The following is a 21,293-nucleotide window of genomic DNA, read 5'->3' as shown; positions in this document are numbered from 1 at the left end:
TGTCAAGAGGATGGACAGGCACCCCACCTGGAGCACTCGGCACCATCCTTGACTTAAAGTAAGTGCTAAATCAGCGCTAACAGATATTATTACTACGGCCACTGGCTTAATAATAACAAATATTATTACTAAGTCCTCTGTTGGCTTCTCAACTCTGGTCAAGGTGACACCTCCTACCTGGTATGTCTGACATGCTGAGAACCATGGCACAGAAACCCTCCTTACATAAAATTAGGAGTCTCCAGATGTGCTTCCAAAAGGAGATATTAGAGGCAAAAAAACAAGCAACCAGCAGAAACACATAACTGGAACTCAAGGGCACCAGCCTTTTACCTAATGCCCAGGGATGTTTTTGGCAACCACACCAGAAGGAAAGGATTGTTTCCAATTGCCTCGTTCTGATCAATGCTTAGCCTCCCTCCAACTGTGCACCTCTGTCCAAGGTCATGTCCCTAAACTCCTCCTTCCAATGGGAGCATCTCCTCCAGAGTCCCTGCCAAATCATGGGGAAGGACTGCTACTCAATGCTCTGTCCTGGGCTCCTGGAAATTGGGGAGCCCCTGTCAATGGGAGCTGCTCCTGGCAATAGCCCTCTGTGGAAGTAAAGGAGCTGGTAGGAACAGACCCGCATTCTAGGGGATGTTCCAGAGGCTGTCACTGGCAGCCCCAGCGCCATTACCTGCATTAACACCCGCCGCACGTCAGCCTCCGTGTGCTCAGCATTGAGCTGGCCCAGCAGCAGCTCTGCGGACAGCCGCTGGGTCACAAAGTTGGTCACCCGGTTGCCGTCATAGCCATTGAAGACGCCATAGAGGAAGCAGTTGTTCTCACTCCTGACAGAGAAGAAGAGGGTGGGAGGAGGCCTGAGACTAGCAGCTCATGGAAGGCACTAGCTCCTGGGTAGAGGGGGATAAAGGGAGGACTGGGGAGAGACAAAGATGAAGCAGCTGCAGCTCCAGGTGCCTGCTTGGGTTCCCCCACTTTGACCACGGTTCTACTCCAGCCATGACCCTCTGGGTGGCCCCTGCCCCTCAATGGCAGCAGTCCCTTGGCTGGTCTGAAGCATGGATGTGGAACGGAAAAGTAAAGGCCACCAATACATGAGCCGCATCTAACAGACAGGCCCCATGTGAAATAGCTGCAAAACAGGTGCCTCTTCTTGCTCGCAAACTGACTTCTTGTACCCAGTACAGCACTGCTGGCACTGTCACCTGAACTTGAGCCAGCTGTCCTCTGGCGGGTGGCTCTCAGTGCCCTTGCCATCAGCAGAGTAGCTGCGGTTGGAGGCTGAGCCAACCCCAGAGAGGTGGCAGAGTGGCAGGTCATCTGTCCAGCTTGGTTGCTGCTCCTGAGAAAGGAAAGCAGGAAACTGTGAGATGCAACCTTCCACTCCCAGCAGGATCCCACCTCCCCTTCTTTTTCTTCTCCAACAAAATCTTAGCAGGCCCTGAGCCTCATGCAGAGGATGTCATTTTGTTCTTGGAAATAATGACACCTGTATGAACAAATAACTGGGTCTGTACATTTATTGTTTTGTTTTATGTAGAAAGAGTGATAAGATGGGTGGACCAAGGTGAGCTAGTGGCCATTTCTGTAAGAATTCTTGCAAGCTAGGACTCCTGTCAGCCAGATATTGCTCATTTTGGGATCTTCCTATTTAAACAAATAACACAATGAAAGAGATTCCTAAAATATATCAGAGGTCCAAACTAACATTCAAGATGCCATCTGATGCCCTTCGAGGTCTGGGCTCTGAGTAGGCCCTCTTGAGCTTGTTTTAAGTTTCTCTGAGGTCCTAAGTACCTCAGAACTACTACTGAGTAGCTCAGAGCCCCCATGCAGCCCCTTCCCTGGGGCTGTCAGAGAGGTAGCAGGAGAAGGTAAGGGGAAGCTGCCGGGGCAGCCTGGCAACACTGAACAAGCAGCAGAGGGCTGAGCCCCCACAATCAACCCCTTTGAATGACCTCAAATGCAGCTCCATCTGCAAACTAATCAATTTAAAGTCACATGAGGCAATGCCCACAATCTCTTCAATTTATCATGTTTTCGAAAATGAACCAAATTTCTCACCATCACATGGTAATTTTTTATTTCCCCAAGTCCAACATTATGGGGACTTAACTTCTGAAATTCTTAATAAGAATTCTCTGAATCTTGCAATAACGATTTCCAAATCATTTTTGCAAACATAAACCAGTGTGCCACAGCTAGGGAAATTATAACCTTCCCACCAGGGACCACTCTGCTGTTACCAGCGTCAAAGACAAAAAGACACAGATAACACAAACCTTCCGAGTGTCTCAGCCCTGGTCTCCTGTCTTCACTGACCTGCCCTGATTCTATCAAATGTCTCCCTGTGCCACTGAAGCAGTTCCTTTGTGATTCTTGAGCTTTCTTCTTTTATCTGTGTAACAGAGAATCTCTATTCTCAAATGAAAAGGAATGAAGAAAAATACCTACCAATTTTGTAGTTCGCCTCTGAATTAGTTTTAGAGGATACATTTTTCTTTACATTTTTAAAATTTTTACAAACACCCATGCCCAGGCCCCCTGCCCCAACCTCTAATCTGTTTCCTATCTCTGCAAATTTGCTTCTTTGGCCATCTCTTTTAATGATATCGTACAATTCTTGTTCTTACGTATCTTGCTTATTTCACTGAGCATAATGTTTTCATGGTTCTTTAATGTTGCAATGTCTCAGAACTTCATTCCTTCTTATGGCTGAAAAACATTCCATTATGTGTAAGTACCATATTTTGTTCATCCTTTCATCTGTTGATGGGTTTGTATGTTTTTATGGTGTGTTCCCCGGTGTTGGGGATTGAATCATGTCCCCCACAAAAGACATGTTCAGGACCCAATCTCCGATCCTGTAGGTGTAAATCCACTTGTAAACATAATCTTTGAAGATGGTATTAGTTAAGGTGTGCCCAAACTAAATGAGGGTGAGTCTTAATCCAATATGGCTGAAGTCCTTATAAGCAAAGGAAAATGGACACGGGTGCAGCCAGCAGCTGGAAGTCAATGGAACCAGGAAAAGAAAGGTGAAGACGCCACCATGTGCACTGCTATGTGACAGAAAAAGCAAGTCATCCCATGATTGCTGGCCAGCCAGGAAATACCCATCCAAGGAGGAAGCAAGCCTTCTAGCCACTGAAACCATGAGCCAATAAATTCCTGTCATTAAGCTATTCCATTTACTGTATTTGTTTTAGCAGCTAGGAAATTGATACGCTCAGCAAGCCTGTGAAAAACACTACAGACCTTCCAAATGCAAGCCTCAGACGTGGTCTCCACTGGTGAGACATGCTATGAAACACAAGCAAAACATATGCACATGATCCAGCTCTTCATCTAAAGCTCTCTCACAGCTCCTCACCTCCCCAGCAGGGATTCCCAGACTTCTGAGTAAGAAGGAATTCTTAGGAATTCCTTGAGCTAAAATTGCACATTTCTAGGCTCCACACTCAGAATTTCTGTCCCACATGTCCACAGTGGGGCCCAGGGTATTGGGATTTTAGGCTACTCCTCTCAAGTGACTCCAATTCAGGTGGCCCAGGATCAGGACTTGAGATACTCTGACTTACCAGGTGCAGCTTCAGTCACTCTCTCCAGCATCTGGGGCCTCCACCACCTGACCCCCTTTGCTTGGGTATCCTCTCCCATCTGCACCCTTCCATGGTCTCCTCCCTTAGTACTGAATGCTTGTACCCTGTCCATCTTGCCCTTTCCCGCTATGTGGCACTCCCTCCTGCTTCCAGCCTAGCAATTCTCCCTAGTCTTTGGGACTCGGGCTCAAGCCATCACCTCCAGGAAGTCTTCCTTCAGGAAGACCCTTCCTGGGCTTGAGTGACAGCCTTCATGTATACCCTCCGTCACTCCTTCCTGTGTGCTTGGCTCCTATCCTACCCCACAGGTTCTCAAACCAAGCTGTTGAGCATAATTGCTGTGGAGCTTAAAAAATACACACATATATACACACGAGTGCCCAAACTGCAGCCCATACACTCTGATTCTGAATTTCCTGAATCTGCTTGGGGTATACATACCCTGAGCATTTCTATTTTTTTTTTTTAAGTCAGAAATGACTTTGATACAAGGCCCAGGTGGGAACTCCTGCCTCTCACTGAAAGCCTCCCCACACTGCACCAGCCCCGGGAACCACAGGGGGCATCCCAGGACCACCCAGGTGAGCACTCAAGGGAAGGAATATCAAACTAAAGCAGACTAAAGTAATTGGGAGAATCAAAACTCAATTTCAAGAAAAATAATTAAAACTTAGATTAAAAGCCTTATTGAAATATTAAACAAGCAAGAATACTGGGCACAATTTATTTCAGGTTAGCAGTAACAGCCTTCAAAAAAAGGATATGGAAACTACTTCAACAGGTTTCTGCAATCAGATATGTAAAAAGCCTGTGGTTAGTTTTTGTGGCAAATTTCATCTCTGGTTTATTTACATTCCGACAGGTAGTGACTTTCTTTATAGATTTTTTTTTAATTCTAATTGCTTTTATGCTGCCGTCATCTATTTTAGAACTTTAGTTCTGTGCTTTGCACCATAAAGCAACTTCAGCAAGGTGTGGGAGTTTGTTTTTCTTTTTAAATTAACAGATAGTAAAAATGACTGTGTTTTTGGTGTGCATGTCTATGGATTTTAACACATAAATTCGTGTAATCCCCAGCACACCCAGGATATGAAAGTCTCATCACCCCCAAAAACCTCCCTCTTCTGCCCCTTGGGAAGCACACCTTCTCCCACTCCTAAACACTGGCAACTACTGACCTGTTCTCCATCACTACAATTTTGTCTTTTCGAGAATGTCCTATAAATGAAATTACACAGTATATAACCTGTTGAGTCTGGCTTCTTTCATTTAGCATTATCCTGGAGATCTACCCATGTTATTGTGTGCATCAGGAGCATGTTTCTCCCTATCAAAGAATAGTATGCCACTGTGCGACTGTAGTAATTTGCTTATCTGTTCATCCATGGGAGGACATTTGGGCTCTTTCCAGTTTTTGACAATTAGGAATCCAGCTCTATAAACATTCACGTATAGAATTTTGTGTGAACATAACTTTTCATTTCTCTAAGGTAAATTACCTAGAAGTGGGACTGCTGGGTCAGATGATAAATGTAGGCTTAACTTTGTAAGAAACTATCAATCTGTTTTTCAGAGTGAATGTACTACATTGCATGCCCATGAACAATGGCATTATCTTTTTTTTTTTTTTTAATTTTAGCCAATCTAATAGATGTGTATTGATATCTTACTGTGGCTTTAATTCCATTTCCCTATTGGCTAATGATGTTGAGCATTTTTCATGTGCTTAATTCCATCCATATATCCTCTGTGGTAAGTGTCTAAGTCTCATACCCCTTTTAAAATCAGGTTGTTTTTTTTTCTTACTGTTGAATTTTGAGAGTTACTTAACTTATTCTCAATTAAAGTTCTGTGTTAGATATGTAATTTGTAAATATTTCTCCTGGACTGTGGCTTGTCTTTTCATTCTCTTAATGGTGTTTTTGCAGAGAAAAAGTTTTTAATTTTGAGGAATTTCATTCTATCAATTTTTCCTTTCATGTGTTTCATGCTTTTGGTATCATGTCCAAGAACTCTCTGGTCAGCTCCAGGTCACAAAAATCTTCTCAAGGTGGGGCAAGATGGCATAGTGAGGTATGGAATTTAGTTTGTCCTCAAGGGCAGTTAGCAAATAGCCAGGAACTACAACTGTTGGGGGGACTTCAGTGATCAGACACACATTGTATACCTGTCTGGAATGGGTAGAAAAGTTGATATCCCACACAGAACTCAAAGTCTCCGAAACTGTGAAGGCCAGTGTCCCTTCCCCACAGGCACATCAGGCTGGTATCCCCAGGGAAAAAGAAAGAGACCGTACTAGGAACAAGGAAGGTAGCTCAACCAAAGTCCAGTTGTGGAATTAACAAATCTGGACTGCTGAAAACAGGCCCTGAGCACAGATAAACCTGGAGTAAGCACTAAAGGAACCAAGAGTTCTCATGCCAGCAGAGAGGGGGCGGGGCTGAGGGTGAAAAAACAAAACAACAGAGGTTCTTTGAGTTGGACAGCACAAAATACTGGAAAAGGGCTGGGCCCCAAGAAAAGGGGGCACACAGAGGCATGTACCAACTCTAGCTCTTGACTGGCAAACCCGGGGGGCGGGGATCTGGCTATGAAAGCCTTTATTTCTTTCTTTCTTTCTTTTTTTTTTTTTAACTTCTTAACAGCCCATTAGATAGAACTGCAGGCATCCTCAGGAATCAGCACTGTTCCAGGCATGGGCACAATTAAAGCATGTCAAAAAGACAAAGTAATTAGTCAGGTGAATAGGGATAATTCGCTAAAGAGTACATCTTTAAGTAGTTTCTACTGGTAGCAAGGGGAGATGGCTCAGCCAAGCTCCAATTGCGATTTTAACCCTGGCAGAGAGGAGGCAAGGATGACAAGAAAAATATAAATAAAGTGAAATAGAATAAAATAGAATAAAGATGGAGGATTTTGAAGTTGGCAGAGCTCAGAGTAATAGGGGCTGGGGACTGACTCTGAAAAGGGATTTCTTTTATTCTTTTATTTTAAACTATTCCAGGTAGCTCTTTGGAGAAAGCCCCAGGCATTCTCAACTGCCAGTGGAACCCATGCAAGGGCTAAGTTAAGATAAGTCTGAGACAGACTAATAAATCAAGTGGAGGAGATAATTCCCTAATGGGTATATCTTCCCCAAGAAAAGAGATGCAGACCCTAGCTCAGGTGGTGGCCCTCCTTCATGGAATTCAGGCCCCAGGGCCTGGAAAACAGAAGCAACCTAAGCCCTTCTTCTATCTCAGCCTCTGTCTCAACCACACACTTGGCAGGAAGAGGCTGCTGAGAATTAAAGGTACCTCATCACTTTATACTGGTGGGGAGCTGTAAGCTGACAAGCACCACCTGATGGGCAGGATAGGAAAAGTGCAGAGTCTAGAGGCTTCACAGGAAAGTCTGACAACATGCTGGACTCACCCTCAGGGAAACATGATAGTAATTACACCATCTTCCTTAAACATGGGCCTGCTAGTCTGGGAAAATCTGATTGGGGTCAATCACATCTGAAGAGATAATCCTTAAAAAAAGGTTCCATACAGGCAGGGCAAGAACCATAAAAAAAGAGCTGAAAAATTCTGATCAGCTAAACAGAAGCTATGCTAGAGGTCTAGAATAAGTTGAACTGAATGTTAAAGAACAGATAGAGAACAAAGCCAACCAACAACAAAACCCTAGGTAAAGAGTGAAAACAACCCCAGAATAAACTAATTAAGGAAATCAAATGCCTAGACATCAGCAAAAAAATAATGAGTCACACTAGGAAAATTGAAGATATGGCCTAGTCAAAGGAACAAACCAAATGAGATACAGGAGTTGAAACAACTAATTAAGGATGTTTGAACAGGCATAAAAAATCACATAAAAAATTAAATAAATTAGTTGAGGGAAGACATGGCAAAAAAAAAAAAAAGATGAAGGATATAAAGAAGACACTGGGTAACCATAAAGAAGAACTCAAAGGGTTGAATAAACAAATGGCAGAACTGATGGAATGAAAGGCACAATATAAGAGATGAAAAAACAAACAAACAAACAACAAAAAACAATGGAGACCAACAACAGATTTGAAGAGGCAGAAGAAAGGACTAGTGACGTAAATGACAGGACACCAGAAATCCTATACACAAAAGAATAGATAGGGTAAGAAATGGAAAAATATGAGCAAGTGCTCAGATAATTGAATGAAAATACAAAACACATGAATATACGTGTTATGGGTGTCCCAGAAAGAAAAAAGAAGGGAAAAGGGTCAGAAAGACTAATGGAGGAAATAATTACTGAAAATTTCCCATCTCTTATGAAAAACATAAAATTACAGATCCAAGAAGTGCAGCGTACCCTAAACAGAATAGATCCAAATAGACCTATCCTGAGACACTTACTAATCAGGCTGTCAAATGTCAAAGACAGAGGAAATTCTGAAGGCAGTAAGAGAAAAGAACCTATCACATACAAGGGAAGCTTGATAAGACTATGTGCTGATTTCTCAGCAGAAACCATGGAGGTGAGAAGACAGTAGTATGATATATTTAAGATTCTGAAAGAGAAAAATTGCCAACCAAAAATCCTTTGCCATGCAAAACTGTCCTTCAAAATGAGAGGGAGTTTAAAATATTTTCAGACAAATAGTCACTGAGAGAACTTGTGACTAAGCAGATTAGCTCTACAAGAAATACTAAAGGGAGGACTATAGGCAGACAGGAAAAGAAAGGAGAGAGAGGTCTGGAGTAGAGTGTAGAAATGAAGACTATCGGTAAAGGTAAAAAGAGGAAGAAAAAAAAAAAGGTATGACATAAAATCCAAAAGACAAAATGGTAGAAGTACTGCCTTTATTGTAATAACATTAAATGTTAATGGATTAAACTCCCCAATCAAAAGACATAGACATAGACTGGCAGAATGGATTAAAAAACAGGACCCACCCAAATGCTGTCTACAAGAGACTTACTTTAGGCCTAAGGACAAAGATCTTCTAAATTTTTACTTTAGGCCTAAGGACAAATATCTCCTAAAAGTTTTACAGTTTTGCATTTTACATTTAGACTTGTGATACATTCTGAGCAAAATTTTGTATAAGGTAAGAGATGCAGGTCAATGCTCTTTTTTATTTTATTTTATTTTTTGTACCTGGATGTGCAATTGTTTCAACACCATTTGTGAAAAAACATTTCCTTTCTCAATTGAATTACCTTTGCTTGTCTGTCCAAAATTACCTGGCCATATTTGTGAGGGTCTCTTTCTGGAGTCTCTGACTCCACTGATCAATGCATCTATTCCTCAACAAATTCCACACTATCTTAAAACCAGGTAATGTGATTTTGCCAACCTTATTCTCTTTTCCAAAACTGTTTTGGCTATTCTAGTTTCTTTGTGGATCAGCTCACCTGTGTCCACAAATTATTTCTGGGATTTTGATTATAATTGTTTTGAATCTCTCAATCAATTTGGGGAGAACTGATATCTGCACTACAGTGAATCTTCCAATCCATCAAGATGGTATGTCTACTTATTTAGATCTTATCTGTAGAATTTATTTTTTCATTCATACAATTTTACTACAAGGCCTGAAAAGCAACTAATGCCTACTAACTGCCTTTGAAAACAGGTATAACTGAAAACTACTAACAGAAAAGAAACAGCAATAAAAGCTGAAATTCCTATGAATGCCTTTTCAGACAATGACTTTCAGGTTAAGCAATGGCAAAGAAAAACTGTTTCACACAGTAAGACAAAATTGTTTCTAGCTCTAATCTTAACATGCCCCATTTTAAAGCAAAGCAAATGTCTCTCAACACAAATGCAAATCTGTCTTTGGACTCCTCATGTGATATTATACAACTGCAGAATATTCAATTAATATATACATTCATTTGGCAAATATCTACCAAGCATTTACAGCAGGTCAGTATTATTCTAGGTCCTAGGGACACAGCACAGAAAAACAGAGAAGGTCCTTGTTTGAAGCCTCTTTCCTGGGGGGCAGAGAGACTTTAAACATGTAATCCAATAAATAAACAAGCAATTTCAGACAGGGATACCACAAAAAGTAATGAGACAGAGAGCAATGGGGCAGGCCCTTTCAGATGAGGTGGGCAAAAAAGCAGGCCTCTCTGGGGATATGATCTGCAAGCCATGCCCCCAATGACTACTGAGTAATGACCACTCTAAAAAAAGGATGCAGGAGCTTTCTGGGCAAGCAAAGGCCATCAGGGAGAAAAAAGGCGTGTTCGATTTAAGGAAGCACAAGAGAACAGTATGGCCTCTCTGCCATGCTCACAAGGGAAAGTGGCTCACTACCATGTCCATGTATGTATCTAGGTATGTATATAAGGGGGGATCATGTAAGCCTTTGAGGCCATGGTGAAGAGGTAATTACCAAGGAATTAATTATGTTTTGAGGAACTGATTTGTTGCCAATCATCACTTTTGTCTTAGATCTGGCTAGTATACCTCCATCACCAGGGACCTCACAGAGGTTTCCAATGACCTGGCAAATAAACTCCCAAGAGAAACTCCTTTTTCTAAGGTCTGTTTTCTGCCTCCAACTGGAATAAAATTAAACTTAAGATTAAGCATAAAATTAAGCACCTCCCCAAATCAGAAGTATCCCATGCCCTCCTCCTGAAAAGATGGGCCAAGGATCAATGTTCAGCACCCCAAAGTGCTACAGCTGTTTTAAGTGTGGGGCAGAAAAAAATTTATACTTTTTAGAATCCTGCATGTGATTAAAAATTAGATTAAGATGGACTGAAATCATCCTTTAACATGAGACACAAAATATGAGTTTGTCACCCACAATACAAAACTTGTAATCGATACTGCAATCATAATGCTTCCTATGCCATTATCTAACTCTCATAAGCAATAGACAGGCTTTGTATTTGAATCTTTCCAGCAAAAAATAAATATTATTCAAGCAATGAATGAGCCTACTTGCCATTGAGAGATACAATTATTAAAAAGACTAGTGAAACAGTTTTCACAAGCAAGGAAAGAAGTAAATAAACTCTAGTAAGTGACTGGGATACTTGCCATTTCAGTGTATGACAGCACAAGAACAATTCTATCTTGAAAATTTCATGATAGGACCCCACAATGCTGTTATCATGAGTGGGCTGATGCTATCTGGACGGCTGAAGCCTTATGTGGCCAATGTGGGGAGATCAACTCTCCCAAATTAGAAAGCCTGTGTGTAAGACAGCAGTCAATCTACTTAACAAGTGCCTTGTTCTTCATAAAGCACTTCTGACTAGTGTCTGGATACTTCTACAAAGTTAAGGGTGTTTTGAAATCCGATTTTCATAATGGCGAATTAGTGATACTGGAAGTATACTATTTTATTTTGTTTACTACAATGAACATAACTGGTGTTCAGGTCAACTGGACTTCAGTTCTATTCTTCATGTAAAGAAAGTCTGTCTATTCCTGATAAAAACTACTCAGGAAAACAGAAATTGATGGATGCTTTCTTAACATTGCTATCATATGTATACTTCAGCCCTAATGCTAGCATCTTTAGTAGGGATACACAAAAGGCATTCCCACTGAGATTAGAAATATGGCAAGGATGTCCACTATCTCCATTACTTAATACTGAACTGGAGTTGTTAGCCAATGCAATTAGACAAGAGAAAAGAAGGAGACCACATGATTTGGGTAAGAAATTCAGCTGTCTCTCTTCACAGCTGTCAGGACTGGAAAGCCCTAAGAATCAATGATAAAACTACTTCAATAGAACAACTATATACCCAGAAATCCCACTTTTAGGTATATACACAGGAGAAATGAAATCAGGGACCTGAACAGATTTTTGTACACCAATGCTCACAGTAGCATTATTCACAGCAGCCAATAGGTGGAAGTGACCTAAATGTCCATCATCAGATGAACAGATAAACAAATTGTGGTATGTACATATAATGAAATATTATTCAGCCTTGAAAAGAAATTAAGTTTTGACACATGCTGCTACATGGATGAATCTTGAAGACACCACACTGAGTGATATAAGTCAGACACAAATGGACAGTTATTGCAGATTCCACTTATCTGAAATAGCTAGAATATGCAATCTCATAGAGACAGAAAGTAGATTACAGGTTACCAGGTCATCCAGTTGTGGACTGGATCTAATAATGGAGAACAAAAGGCCTAAAAGGATATTATTGGGACATAGGAAAAAATTGTAATATAGACAAAAAGCTTTAAATCAATGTTAGATTTCTTGAAGCTGATAACTATTTAAGGTGGCTACACAAGTGAATATTCTTGTTCATAGGAATTGAACATGGAATTACTAAGTGTTCAAGGAGTGTAATGTATACAGTCTACTCTCAAATGTTTAGAAGATAGCTATACAGACAGACAGACATAGATACATGGACAGAATCATACGGTAAATGTACTACAACGTTAAAAGGTGGTGGATCTGGGTTATCTACATGGAGGTATGTTGCAGCTCTCTGATGGGTTTTGTATTATTTTTGCAACTGTTCTGTAAGCTTGAAATTATTTCAAAATTAAAAATAAAAATAAAACAACTAAAACAATAAAAGAAATCTGAACAGTAGTAGAATATAAAATCAACAACAAAAAATCAATAGGGAGAACTAGAGAAAGGATAGTAAACTAATGCCAAAGCACACAAAAAGAAATAAATAATGAAGATTAGAGCAGAAATAAATGAAATTGAGTAATGAAAACAATCAGGAAAATCAACAAAACCAGAAGTTGATTCTATGAGAAAATCAGTAAGATTGATGGACCCTTAGCAAGGTTGACAAAAAGAAGAGAGAATACCTAGGCCAATATGTAAGGTTCTACAAAGGTTCCATGCACTACGGAAACTTCCCAGAAACCTACAACCTCCAGATGGATCCCTGGACCAGATAAACCCTGAAATCTAGAGAGGCCAGCCTCTCCAGAATATCAGCTAGTCCCATTTCCCTACCCCTTATTATTGACAGCCCTTCCAACATGAAAAAGTTGGAATGGGCATAGCCCATATACCCCTAAAAAGTGAGACAAAGATCAAAGGTGATGGTGAAATTATACAGAGAATAGGGGTTTATCAAAGAGTATGATTGCTGAATCATTATATCGATATTTCTTTTAGTCTCCAGTATCTTAGAGCAGCTAGAGGTAAAAACCTAAAACTGTGGCATTGTAACCCATACCAAACTCTGAAATCTGTTCCACAACTAATTGTTATGCTGTGCTTTGAAATTTATTGCTTTTTTTTGTGTATATGTTATTTTTCACAGAAAAGGAAAAAAGTGACGATTAAAAAATATTTATTCTTTCTAGGTTGTGCATATGCACAGGAAAGACATGAGAAAGTCCTAAATTCTCACCTGTAGTAGACTTTGAGCTTCTGCATAACCTACAGTTGAAGGCTAAGGAGGAATTGTCAACTGTCTGGCTGAGACTTGATGGTTTACCCTAACATATACACAGAGACCTTCAACAAAGACTGGGAGGTTTTATTAGCTCTAGATCTTTAAGGAAATCCAATCATTAGCTGACCACTAAGCTAACCGAGCAGAGACTTCTCAGTGGCTGCACATTACAAAGAATACAGATTTTATACAACTTGTTCATAAAGTCACTACATAAATAATAACAATAAACAGCAACAACAATAAACCCTGGGGAGAGGGGAGAAAAAAATATTTGTTCCTTCTAGTCTCCAATGTTCTGGAGCAGCTAGAAGGAAAAACCTGAGATGATGGTATGGTAGCCCATGACAAACTCTGGGATCTGTCCTGTAACTACTTACTGAAGAGTGTTTTGAAAACTACTGCTTTTTTCTGTTTTTGCTTTGCATATATATTATACTATAAATTTTAAAAAGTTAAAAAAAAAAGAAGAAGAGAGAGGATGCAAATAAATAAAATCAGAAATGGTAGAGGAGACATAACCACTGACCCCACAGAAATAAAGGAGGTAATGAGAGGATACTATGAACAACTTTATGCTAACAAACTAGACAACATAGATGAAATGGACAACTTCCTAGAAAGGCATGAACAACCAACACCGACTCAAGAAGAAATAGACGACCTCAATAAACCAATCACAAGTAAAGAAATTGAATTAGTCATTAAGAAGCTCCCCCAAAAAGAAAAGTCCAGGACCAGATGGCTTCACATGTGAATTCTACCAAGCATTCAAGAAAGAATTAGTACCAATCCTGCTCAAACTCTTCAAAAAAATTGAAGAGCAGGGAAGGCTACCTAACTCACCCTCATACCAAAGCCAGACAAAGATACTACAAGAAAAGAAAATTACAGACCATTCTCTGTAATGAATACAGATGCAAAAATCCTCAACAAAATTCCTGCAAAATGAATCCAGTGGCACATTAAAAGAATTATACACCATGACCAAATAGGATTCATTCTAGGTATGCAAGGATGGTTCAACATAAGAAAATCACTTACTGTTATACACCATATCAACAAATCAAAGCAGAAAAAGCACATGATCATCTCGACTGATACAGAAAAGGCATTTGACAAAATTTAACATCCTTTCTTGCTGAAAACACTTCAAAGGATAGGAATACAAGGGAACTTCCTCAACATAATAAAGGGAATATATGAAAAACCCACAGCTAAAATCATCCTCATTGGGGAAAAACTGAAAAATTTCCCCCTAAGATCAGGAACAAGACAAGGATGTCCACTATCACCATTGTTATTCAACATTTCTTAGAAAAGAAAAAGAAATACAAGGCATCAAAATTGGAAAGGAAGAAGTAAAACTCTCACTGTTTGCAGATGATATGATATTGTATGTTGAAAACCCTGAAAAATCCACAGCAAAACTACTAGAGTTAATAAATGAGTATGGCAAAGTGGCAAGTTACAAGATTAACACTCAAAAATCTGTACTGTTTCTATACACTAGAAATGAGCAATCTGAAGGGGAAATCAAGAAAAAAAATTCCTTTTACAATTGCAACCAAAAGATAAAATATTTAGGAACAAATTTAACTAAGGATACAAAAGACCCATAGAAAGAAAACTATAACAAATTGATAAAAGAAATCACAGAAGACCTAAATAAATTGAAGGGCACACTGTGTTCATGGATTGGAAGACTAAATATAGTTAAGATGTCAATTTTACCTAAACTGATTTATAGATTCAATGCAACACCAATTAAAATCCCAAAAACTTACATTTCAGAAATAGAAAAACCAATAGTCAAATTTATCTGGAAGGGCAGGGTGCCCCAAATAGCTAAAAATATCCTGAGAAAGAAAAATGAAGTCAGAGGTCTCACACTACCTGACTTTAAGACGTATTACAAAGCTACAGTAGTCAAAACAACATGGTATTGGCATAAAGATAGCTATATCGACCAGTGGAATCGAATAGAGTGTTCAGATAGAGACCCTCTCATCTATGGACAATTGATCTTTGATAAGGCAATCAAGCCAACTCACCCGGGACAGAACAGTCTCTTCAATAAATTGTGCTTGGAAAACTGGATATCCACATGCAAAAGAATGAAAGAGGACCTGTATCCCACACCCTATACAAAAATGAACTCAAAATGGATCAAAGACCTAAACATTAGATCTAAAACCATAAAATTTTAGAAGAAAATGTAGGGAAATATCTTATAAATCTTATAATAGGAGGTAGTTTCCTAGATCTTACACCCAAAGCACGTGCATAGAAGAAAGAAATAGACAAATGGGGATTCCTCAAATTAAACACTTTTGTGCATCAAAGAACTTTGTCAAGAAAGTAAAAAGACAGCCTATACAATGGGAGTCAATATTTGGGAACAATATATCAGATAAGGGTCTAGTATTCAGAATATTTAAAGAGATTGTTCAACTCAACAACAAAAAGACAAACCACCTAATTACAAAATGGGCAAAAGACATGAACAGACACTTCTCAGAAAAGGAAATACAAATGGCTAAAAGGCACACGAAAAGATGCTCAATGTCCCTGGCTATTAGGGAAATGCAAATCAAAACCACAATGAGATATCATCTCACACCCACCAGAATGGCCATTATCAATAAAACAGAAAATGACAAGTGCCAGAGAGCATGTAGAGAAAAAGGCACACTTATCCACTGTTGGTAGGAATATAAAATGGTACAACCGCTGTGGAAGGCAGTTTGGTGGTTCCTCAGGAAGCTAAGTATAGAACTGCCATATGATCTGGCAATACCACCGCTAGGTATCTATTCAGAGGACATGAGGGCAAGGATACAAATCGACATTTGCACACCAATGTTTATACCTGCATTATTTACAACTGCAAAAAAATGGAATCAGCCCAAATGTCCACCAACAGACGAGTGGCTAAACAAGCTGTGGTATATACATACAATGGAATATTACACAGCTGTAAGACAGAATAAAGTCATGTAACAACGTGGATGGACCTTGAGGACATTATGCTGAGTGAGATTAGCCAGAAACAAAAGGACAAATACTGTATGGTCTCACTGATATGAACTAACATTAATGAATGAACTCGGAGAATTTCAGTTAAGAACAGAGGCCATCAGGAGATAGAAATATAGTAGATACTGGGTAATTGGAGCTGAAGGGATACATACTGTGCAAGAGGACTGACAGTCAACATTCATAAATGGATAGCACAATACTTTCTAATTGCAGTACAATAATGTTAGTACACCGAATGAAGCTGAATGTGAGAATGATGGAGGACGGCTAGGGGGAGTAAACGAAACTGGAAGGAAAGAAAGACGATAAAGACTGAGATGGTATAATCTAGGAATGCCTAGAGTGTACAATGATAATGACTAAATGTACAAATTAAAAAAATGTTTCTGCATGAGGAAGAAGAAAGAAATGTCAATATTGCAGGATATTGAAATTACATAGTAATTCACATTTTAAAATTTTAACTTATGTGTGAGACCAAAGCAAAAAATGTTTATTTGGCACAAAATTTATATTTAGACTAGTGAATTTCCTAATATAACTTATATGGACAGTTTAATTGAACACCATAAGTACATGGAACCTTGTATAGGGCATGAGATTTTGTAGGTTTGACCAGAAGGATGTCCCAATAAATCCCAGAGTGATTTGAACAGTGAATAAAAATGTATTTGTAAAGTCCCCTTGGAGGAATGATGAAAAAGCAGGAAAATTCAACTTCCCCATTTGGAGAACTCCTGATATTCTCACAAGCATTAGGGACAGCCAAATCAATAGGCCGAGCCCTCAGTCTTGGGGTTCATTCACATGAAACTTATCCCCGCAAAGGATAGACTAAGCCTACTTAAAATTAGGCCTAAGAGTCACCTCCAGAGAACCTCTTTTGTTGCTCAGATGTGGCCTATCTCTGTTTCAGCCAATACAGCAAACAAACTCAGTGCCCTCTCCCTGTTTATGTGGGACATGTCTCCCAGGGGTGTAAACCTCCCTGGCAATGTGGGACAGAAATCCTAGAATGAGCTGGGACTCGGCATCAAGGGATTGAGATAACCTTTTTGACCAAAAGGGGGAAGAGAGAAATGAAACAAAATTAAGTATCTGGCTGAGAGATCTCAAACAGAGTCGAGAGGTTATAACCCTAGAGGTTATTCTTACACATTATATAGATATCTCCTTTTCAGATTAAGGCATATAAAGCTAGAGGGAAGTGCCTGAAACTAGAGCTGTGTTCCAGTAGCCATGTTTCTTGAAGATGACTGTATAATGATATAGCTTTCACAATGTGACTGTGTGATTGTGAAAACCTTGTGTCTAATGCTCCTTCTGTCTACGGTATGGACAGATGAGCAAAACACATGAATTAAAAATAAATGAATAATAGGAGGAACAAATGTTAAAATTAAAATATATATATATTGGATAGATGGAAATACTAGTGGTCAATGAGAGGGAGGGGTAAGGGGTATGGTATGTATGAGTTTTTTCTTTTTTCTTATGTCTTTTTTGGAATGATGCAAATGTTCTAAAAGTGATCAAGATGATGAATATACAACTATGTGATGATATTGTGAGCCACTGATTGTACAGCATGTATGGAATGTTTTATGTTAAAAATGTATGTGCTTGTACATTGTATAAATAAAAATTTAAAAATAAATAAAATAAATAGCCTTTATATAGTCAAATAACAGTAGGGTGCCTAGCCTCCATGTGAAAATTCCTTCTTACTCTCAACTAAAATCAAAGGTCTTTTTCCTGTGAGCTTTTATCGAGACAGTCTCCCCCATCCATACTTCTGTGAGGAATTTTTTTAACCTAAACTGCTATTGGTTGGATTACATCTTATTGCTTTCACCCCAGCCTTCCAGCCTGGTGACATGATTTTGAGTCTTGCCCTTTGACAGACAAACAATCTCACTCAGCTGTCTATCTTGTACAGATAAGGCCTTCTATATAGTCTCCTATTTCTAAAAAATTGTGACCAGAACAAAAAGCATGGGAAAATAACCCACTTCTGGCAAGATGTACCCACACCAAACACAGGAGAGAAATAACACCTACCCCAAAGGACTGGCCTATTTGAGAAGACAAATGTATTTTGGGGCCCTCAAATGAAGAGGCTGACACCACCTGTACGGTCACAGAGACAAGCAAACGCGTTAAAATAAACCAACTATTTTTACACATGCACCCTGCTGAGCAAAGTTCAATTTATTTTACAATGGCACTCTTTAAAGATCAAGTTCCTAGCCAAGGTGTCTTGGCTTGCTATTAAAATAAAGGACAAAAAAGAAAAAAATTACCCAAATAGTATATTAAAAGTATCCACAGTGAGACATGGCCTCGTCTTTCCAAATCCTATCCCCTTTTCCAAAGACTCTGCTGAACGTGAATATGTGTTTAAGCCCCATTTTCCCCAAATCTCAATCATTCACTCACCATTTTCAATTATTTATTTCCTCTTATTTCTTTAAATCACCACATTATCTTTTATTCAAACGATTTCATTATGAATATAAAATAGTTCAGTATTATAAGAAAACCAGTATTTGCCATGTCTAAAAGATAATTAAAAATAAAAACAAAACATAGTTATTCAATTCTAGCTGAACCTATTGCCTGCTCTAGGAGGAGATGGAAGCTCTGTTCTCTGTTTAAAAAGGAGATGAACAAGTATCAGGGAAAAAAAAAGAATAAAACAAGTATCAGAAAGGTGTTAAGAACATACCAGAAAACATGTACCTGAGAATCAGCGCAATAATGTAGTTAACGGCTCAAGGCCACATGGTTAATGGCCAGTGAGTGGGGTGCCCAGTGTGCACGGATTGCTCAGGGAAGGGGCCCAGAGTCTGGAACACACAGAATGAGGCGGCTATGAGATGTGCTAAAAGGGACATTAAATAAAACGCACTGTTACAAAGCGCGGTTATTCACTTTTCAGTTGTGTTTGTTTAATAGTAGCCATTCTTAAAGGTATGAGGTGATATCTCACCGTCATCTTAATTCATCTTAATTTGCATCTCCTTTATAGTCAGTGAAGGTGAGCAGCTCATTATGTGAGCCATGTCTTCTTAAATCAATTTCTGAGGTGCTGTGGGGACTGCGTTTCAGGCAGGGCTCTCCACTGAAGAGCCTTCTATAGGTAAATGAGAAAAGTAGTCATTGGATCCATTAATTATAAAACATCATTATTTTATATACAACTAAGAAAGAAAACTCACTGGTAATTAACTTGTAATACACAGAATTCAGAGATGTTAAAATACAGGACCTGTTCTGTAGCTGCTTGTTGAAGTGGGCTTTGAAAAATAACTGATTTTTTTCTTTGCTTTGTATATACACTTATTTTACAATAAAAAAGGTAAAAAAACAAACAAACAAAAAACTATAGGCAGCTATAGTAATATCAAATAAAATAAAGTCCTGAAATCAAAAATTTGAATATGTTTAGTAATATAGACATTACTATAGCAAAGTCGATATTTATAGTAACTTTCTACTTGATATTTTGAGAACGTGCAGTTTTGATAATCAATGGTATTTAAGATAGTGTTTACTATTTAGAATTTAAGAAACTCTGATATCTATTTGTATCTCTAGATTTTTTCCTTCCTTGCTTTAATTTCAAATTGGTTTATGAAACATATCGTACAAACAGGCTTTATAATGATTATATAGATATTCATTTAAATATGACTATGGATAAGCTAACTAATATCCATTTTTGGTGATTCTAAGTGTTTTGTCTTCTTAAATAAAAATATGTATTTATTTATTTTTAATAAAAATATGTTTTAAAAAGCAACAACAGAAAAACACATGGCTGGAGAATTCCAGAAGGTTCTGCCAGTGACCAGTGTGGGACTGAAAGAGTGGCTTTGGCAGTAGACTGGAAATCACTCTCATGCTGCTGGGGCTGGGAGCACGCCTGTCGTATTCTTCCACTCCTCTCCCTCTTTAGCATCCACTGCTGCCTCTATTAAAACGACCAGACTGTCAAGTCTCCAGCTTCCTTCCTCCACATTTCTGAGCAATTTTCGGAAAGGTCATGTATTTTCTATTCACGCAAACCACCCACCTCTCCACCCCTGCACACACAATGATGCATACTTTCTCCCACACCCACAAATACCAGGCCCGCCAGGAACTTGAGTCTGCAGAGAAGCTGAGAAGGGGGAGTCTCACGCTTGGCACAGCCTCATCACAGACTTGTTCTAAACACATACAACAGTGAACACGGAGGACTTCAATTCTTTGGTGAGTTAAAAATTAATTTCTCCCAAGACTTTTAATGGAAAAATATAAAAAAGAAAGAAAACAGCATCAAAAAACCTAATTTTCACTGGATTTTTGTGTTTCCCAAATTTCTATTTTGGTATAAAAAGTTTCTTTAGTGATCCAATTGTATTTAACCCACTGAAAACTTTACAAACACCTTGTGTCCACCCATGCAATAAACATTAGCCCTTCATAGGCATATGCGACCGCGTCACGCAAAAAATAGTCCATAAAAACCTCCATAAAGGCTCAACTCAAACTCCTGGGCGCAACTGGACAAAGCATAGTTCCAAGTTCAGGCCACAGCTTGAATATCAAATTATAGTATGAAAAGGCTCAGTGTTGTTGTCACAAAAGCACCCTAATTCCTTAGAGGCAAAAAGGAAGCTCAGAAAGGGAGAAAAACGCCCCCAGGCAGATGGCTCAGGGTGGGGGACAGCAGTTCTTTCTCTCTCAGGAACTTCAAACACCCCATGCCTCCTGCTATCGCTGTCTTTTGGGATGACCCACTTTTCCTTCTCTGCTTCTCTGGGACCAACTCCACTCCCTGCCCCACTTCTCCCACTAGTGTTTGTTTGTTTGTGGCTGGGTACACTATACTTTATTGATGGTACATGACAAGGTCAAGCTGTCTGGGTCCCTCCCCTTCCTCAGGGATCCGGGATGGAAGTTGCAGAGGATGGATGATTCTGTGTCAGGGGATCGAGTTGGAGCTAGGACTCCCCAGCAGCTGGCTGCCTCTCTCATCCTCTCATGCTGCTGTTGGGGCTGGTGGTCCAGGTGCTCTTACTCCTTGAAGGAGTCCACCACCCTGTTTCTGTAGCCAACTTCTCTGTCATACCAGGAAATGAGCTTGACAAAGTGGTCGTTGTGGGCAATGTTAACCCCAGCATCAGAGGTGGAAGAGTGGGTGACACTGTTAAAGTCACACACTGTTAAAGTCTTAAGTTACTCTTAAGAACTAGGTTCT

The 21,293-nt window shown here is 39.3% G+C and overlaps 1 protein-coding gene across 3 annotated transcripts in view; it reads right to left on the bottom strand.

Annotated features, from left to right (window-relative positions):
* TAB1 (TGF-beta activated kinase 1 (MAP3K7) binding protein 1) overlaps positions 1 to 21,293 on the bottom strand; it is a 40,962-nt gene that overhangs the window by 14,605 nt on the left and 5,064 nt on the right. For all 3 annotated transcript variants that reach the window (XM_077168871.1, XM_077168869.1, XM_077168870.1), the window contains exons 2-3: positions 1,212 to 1,348; positions 680 to 833 (exon numbers count right to left, since the gene is read on the bottom strand). In XM_077168871.1, the coding sequence (XP_077024986.1) occupies positions 680 to 833; positions 1,212 to 1,348 (291 nt within the window). The remainder of the gene's footprint in view (positions 1 to 679; positions 834 to 1,211; positions 1,349 to 21,293) is intronic.

Source organism: Tamandua tetradactyla, chromosome 7, assembly GCF_023851605.1.
Source record: "Tamandua tetradactyla isolate mTamTet1 chromosome 7, mTamTet1.pri, whole genome shotgun sequence".
Lineage (NCBI taxonomy): Eukaryota > Metazoa > Chordata > Mammalia > Pilosa > Myrmecophagidae > Tamandua > Tamandua tetradactyla.
The sequence above is the reverse complement of the archived record's forward strand: the minus strand, read 5'-3'. Positions and strand labels throughout refer to the sequence as shown.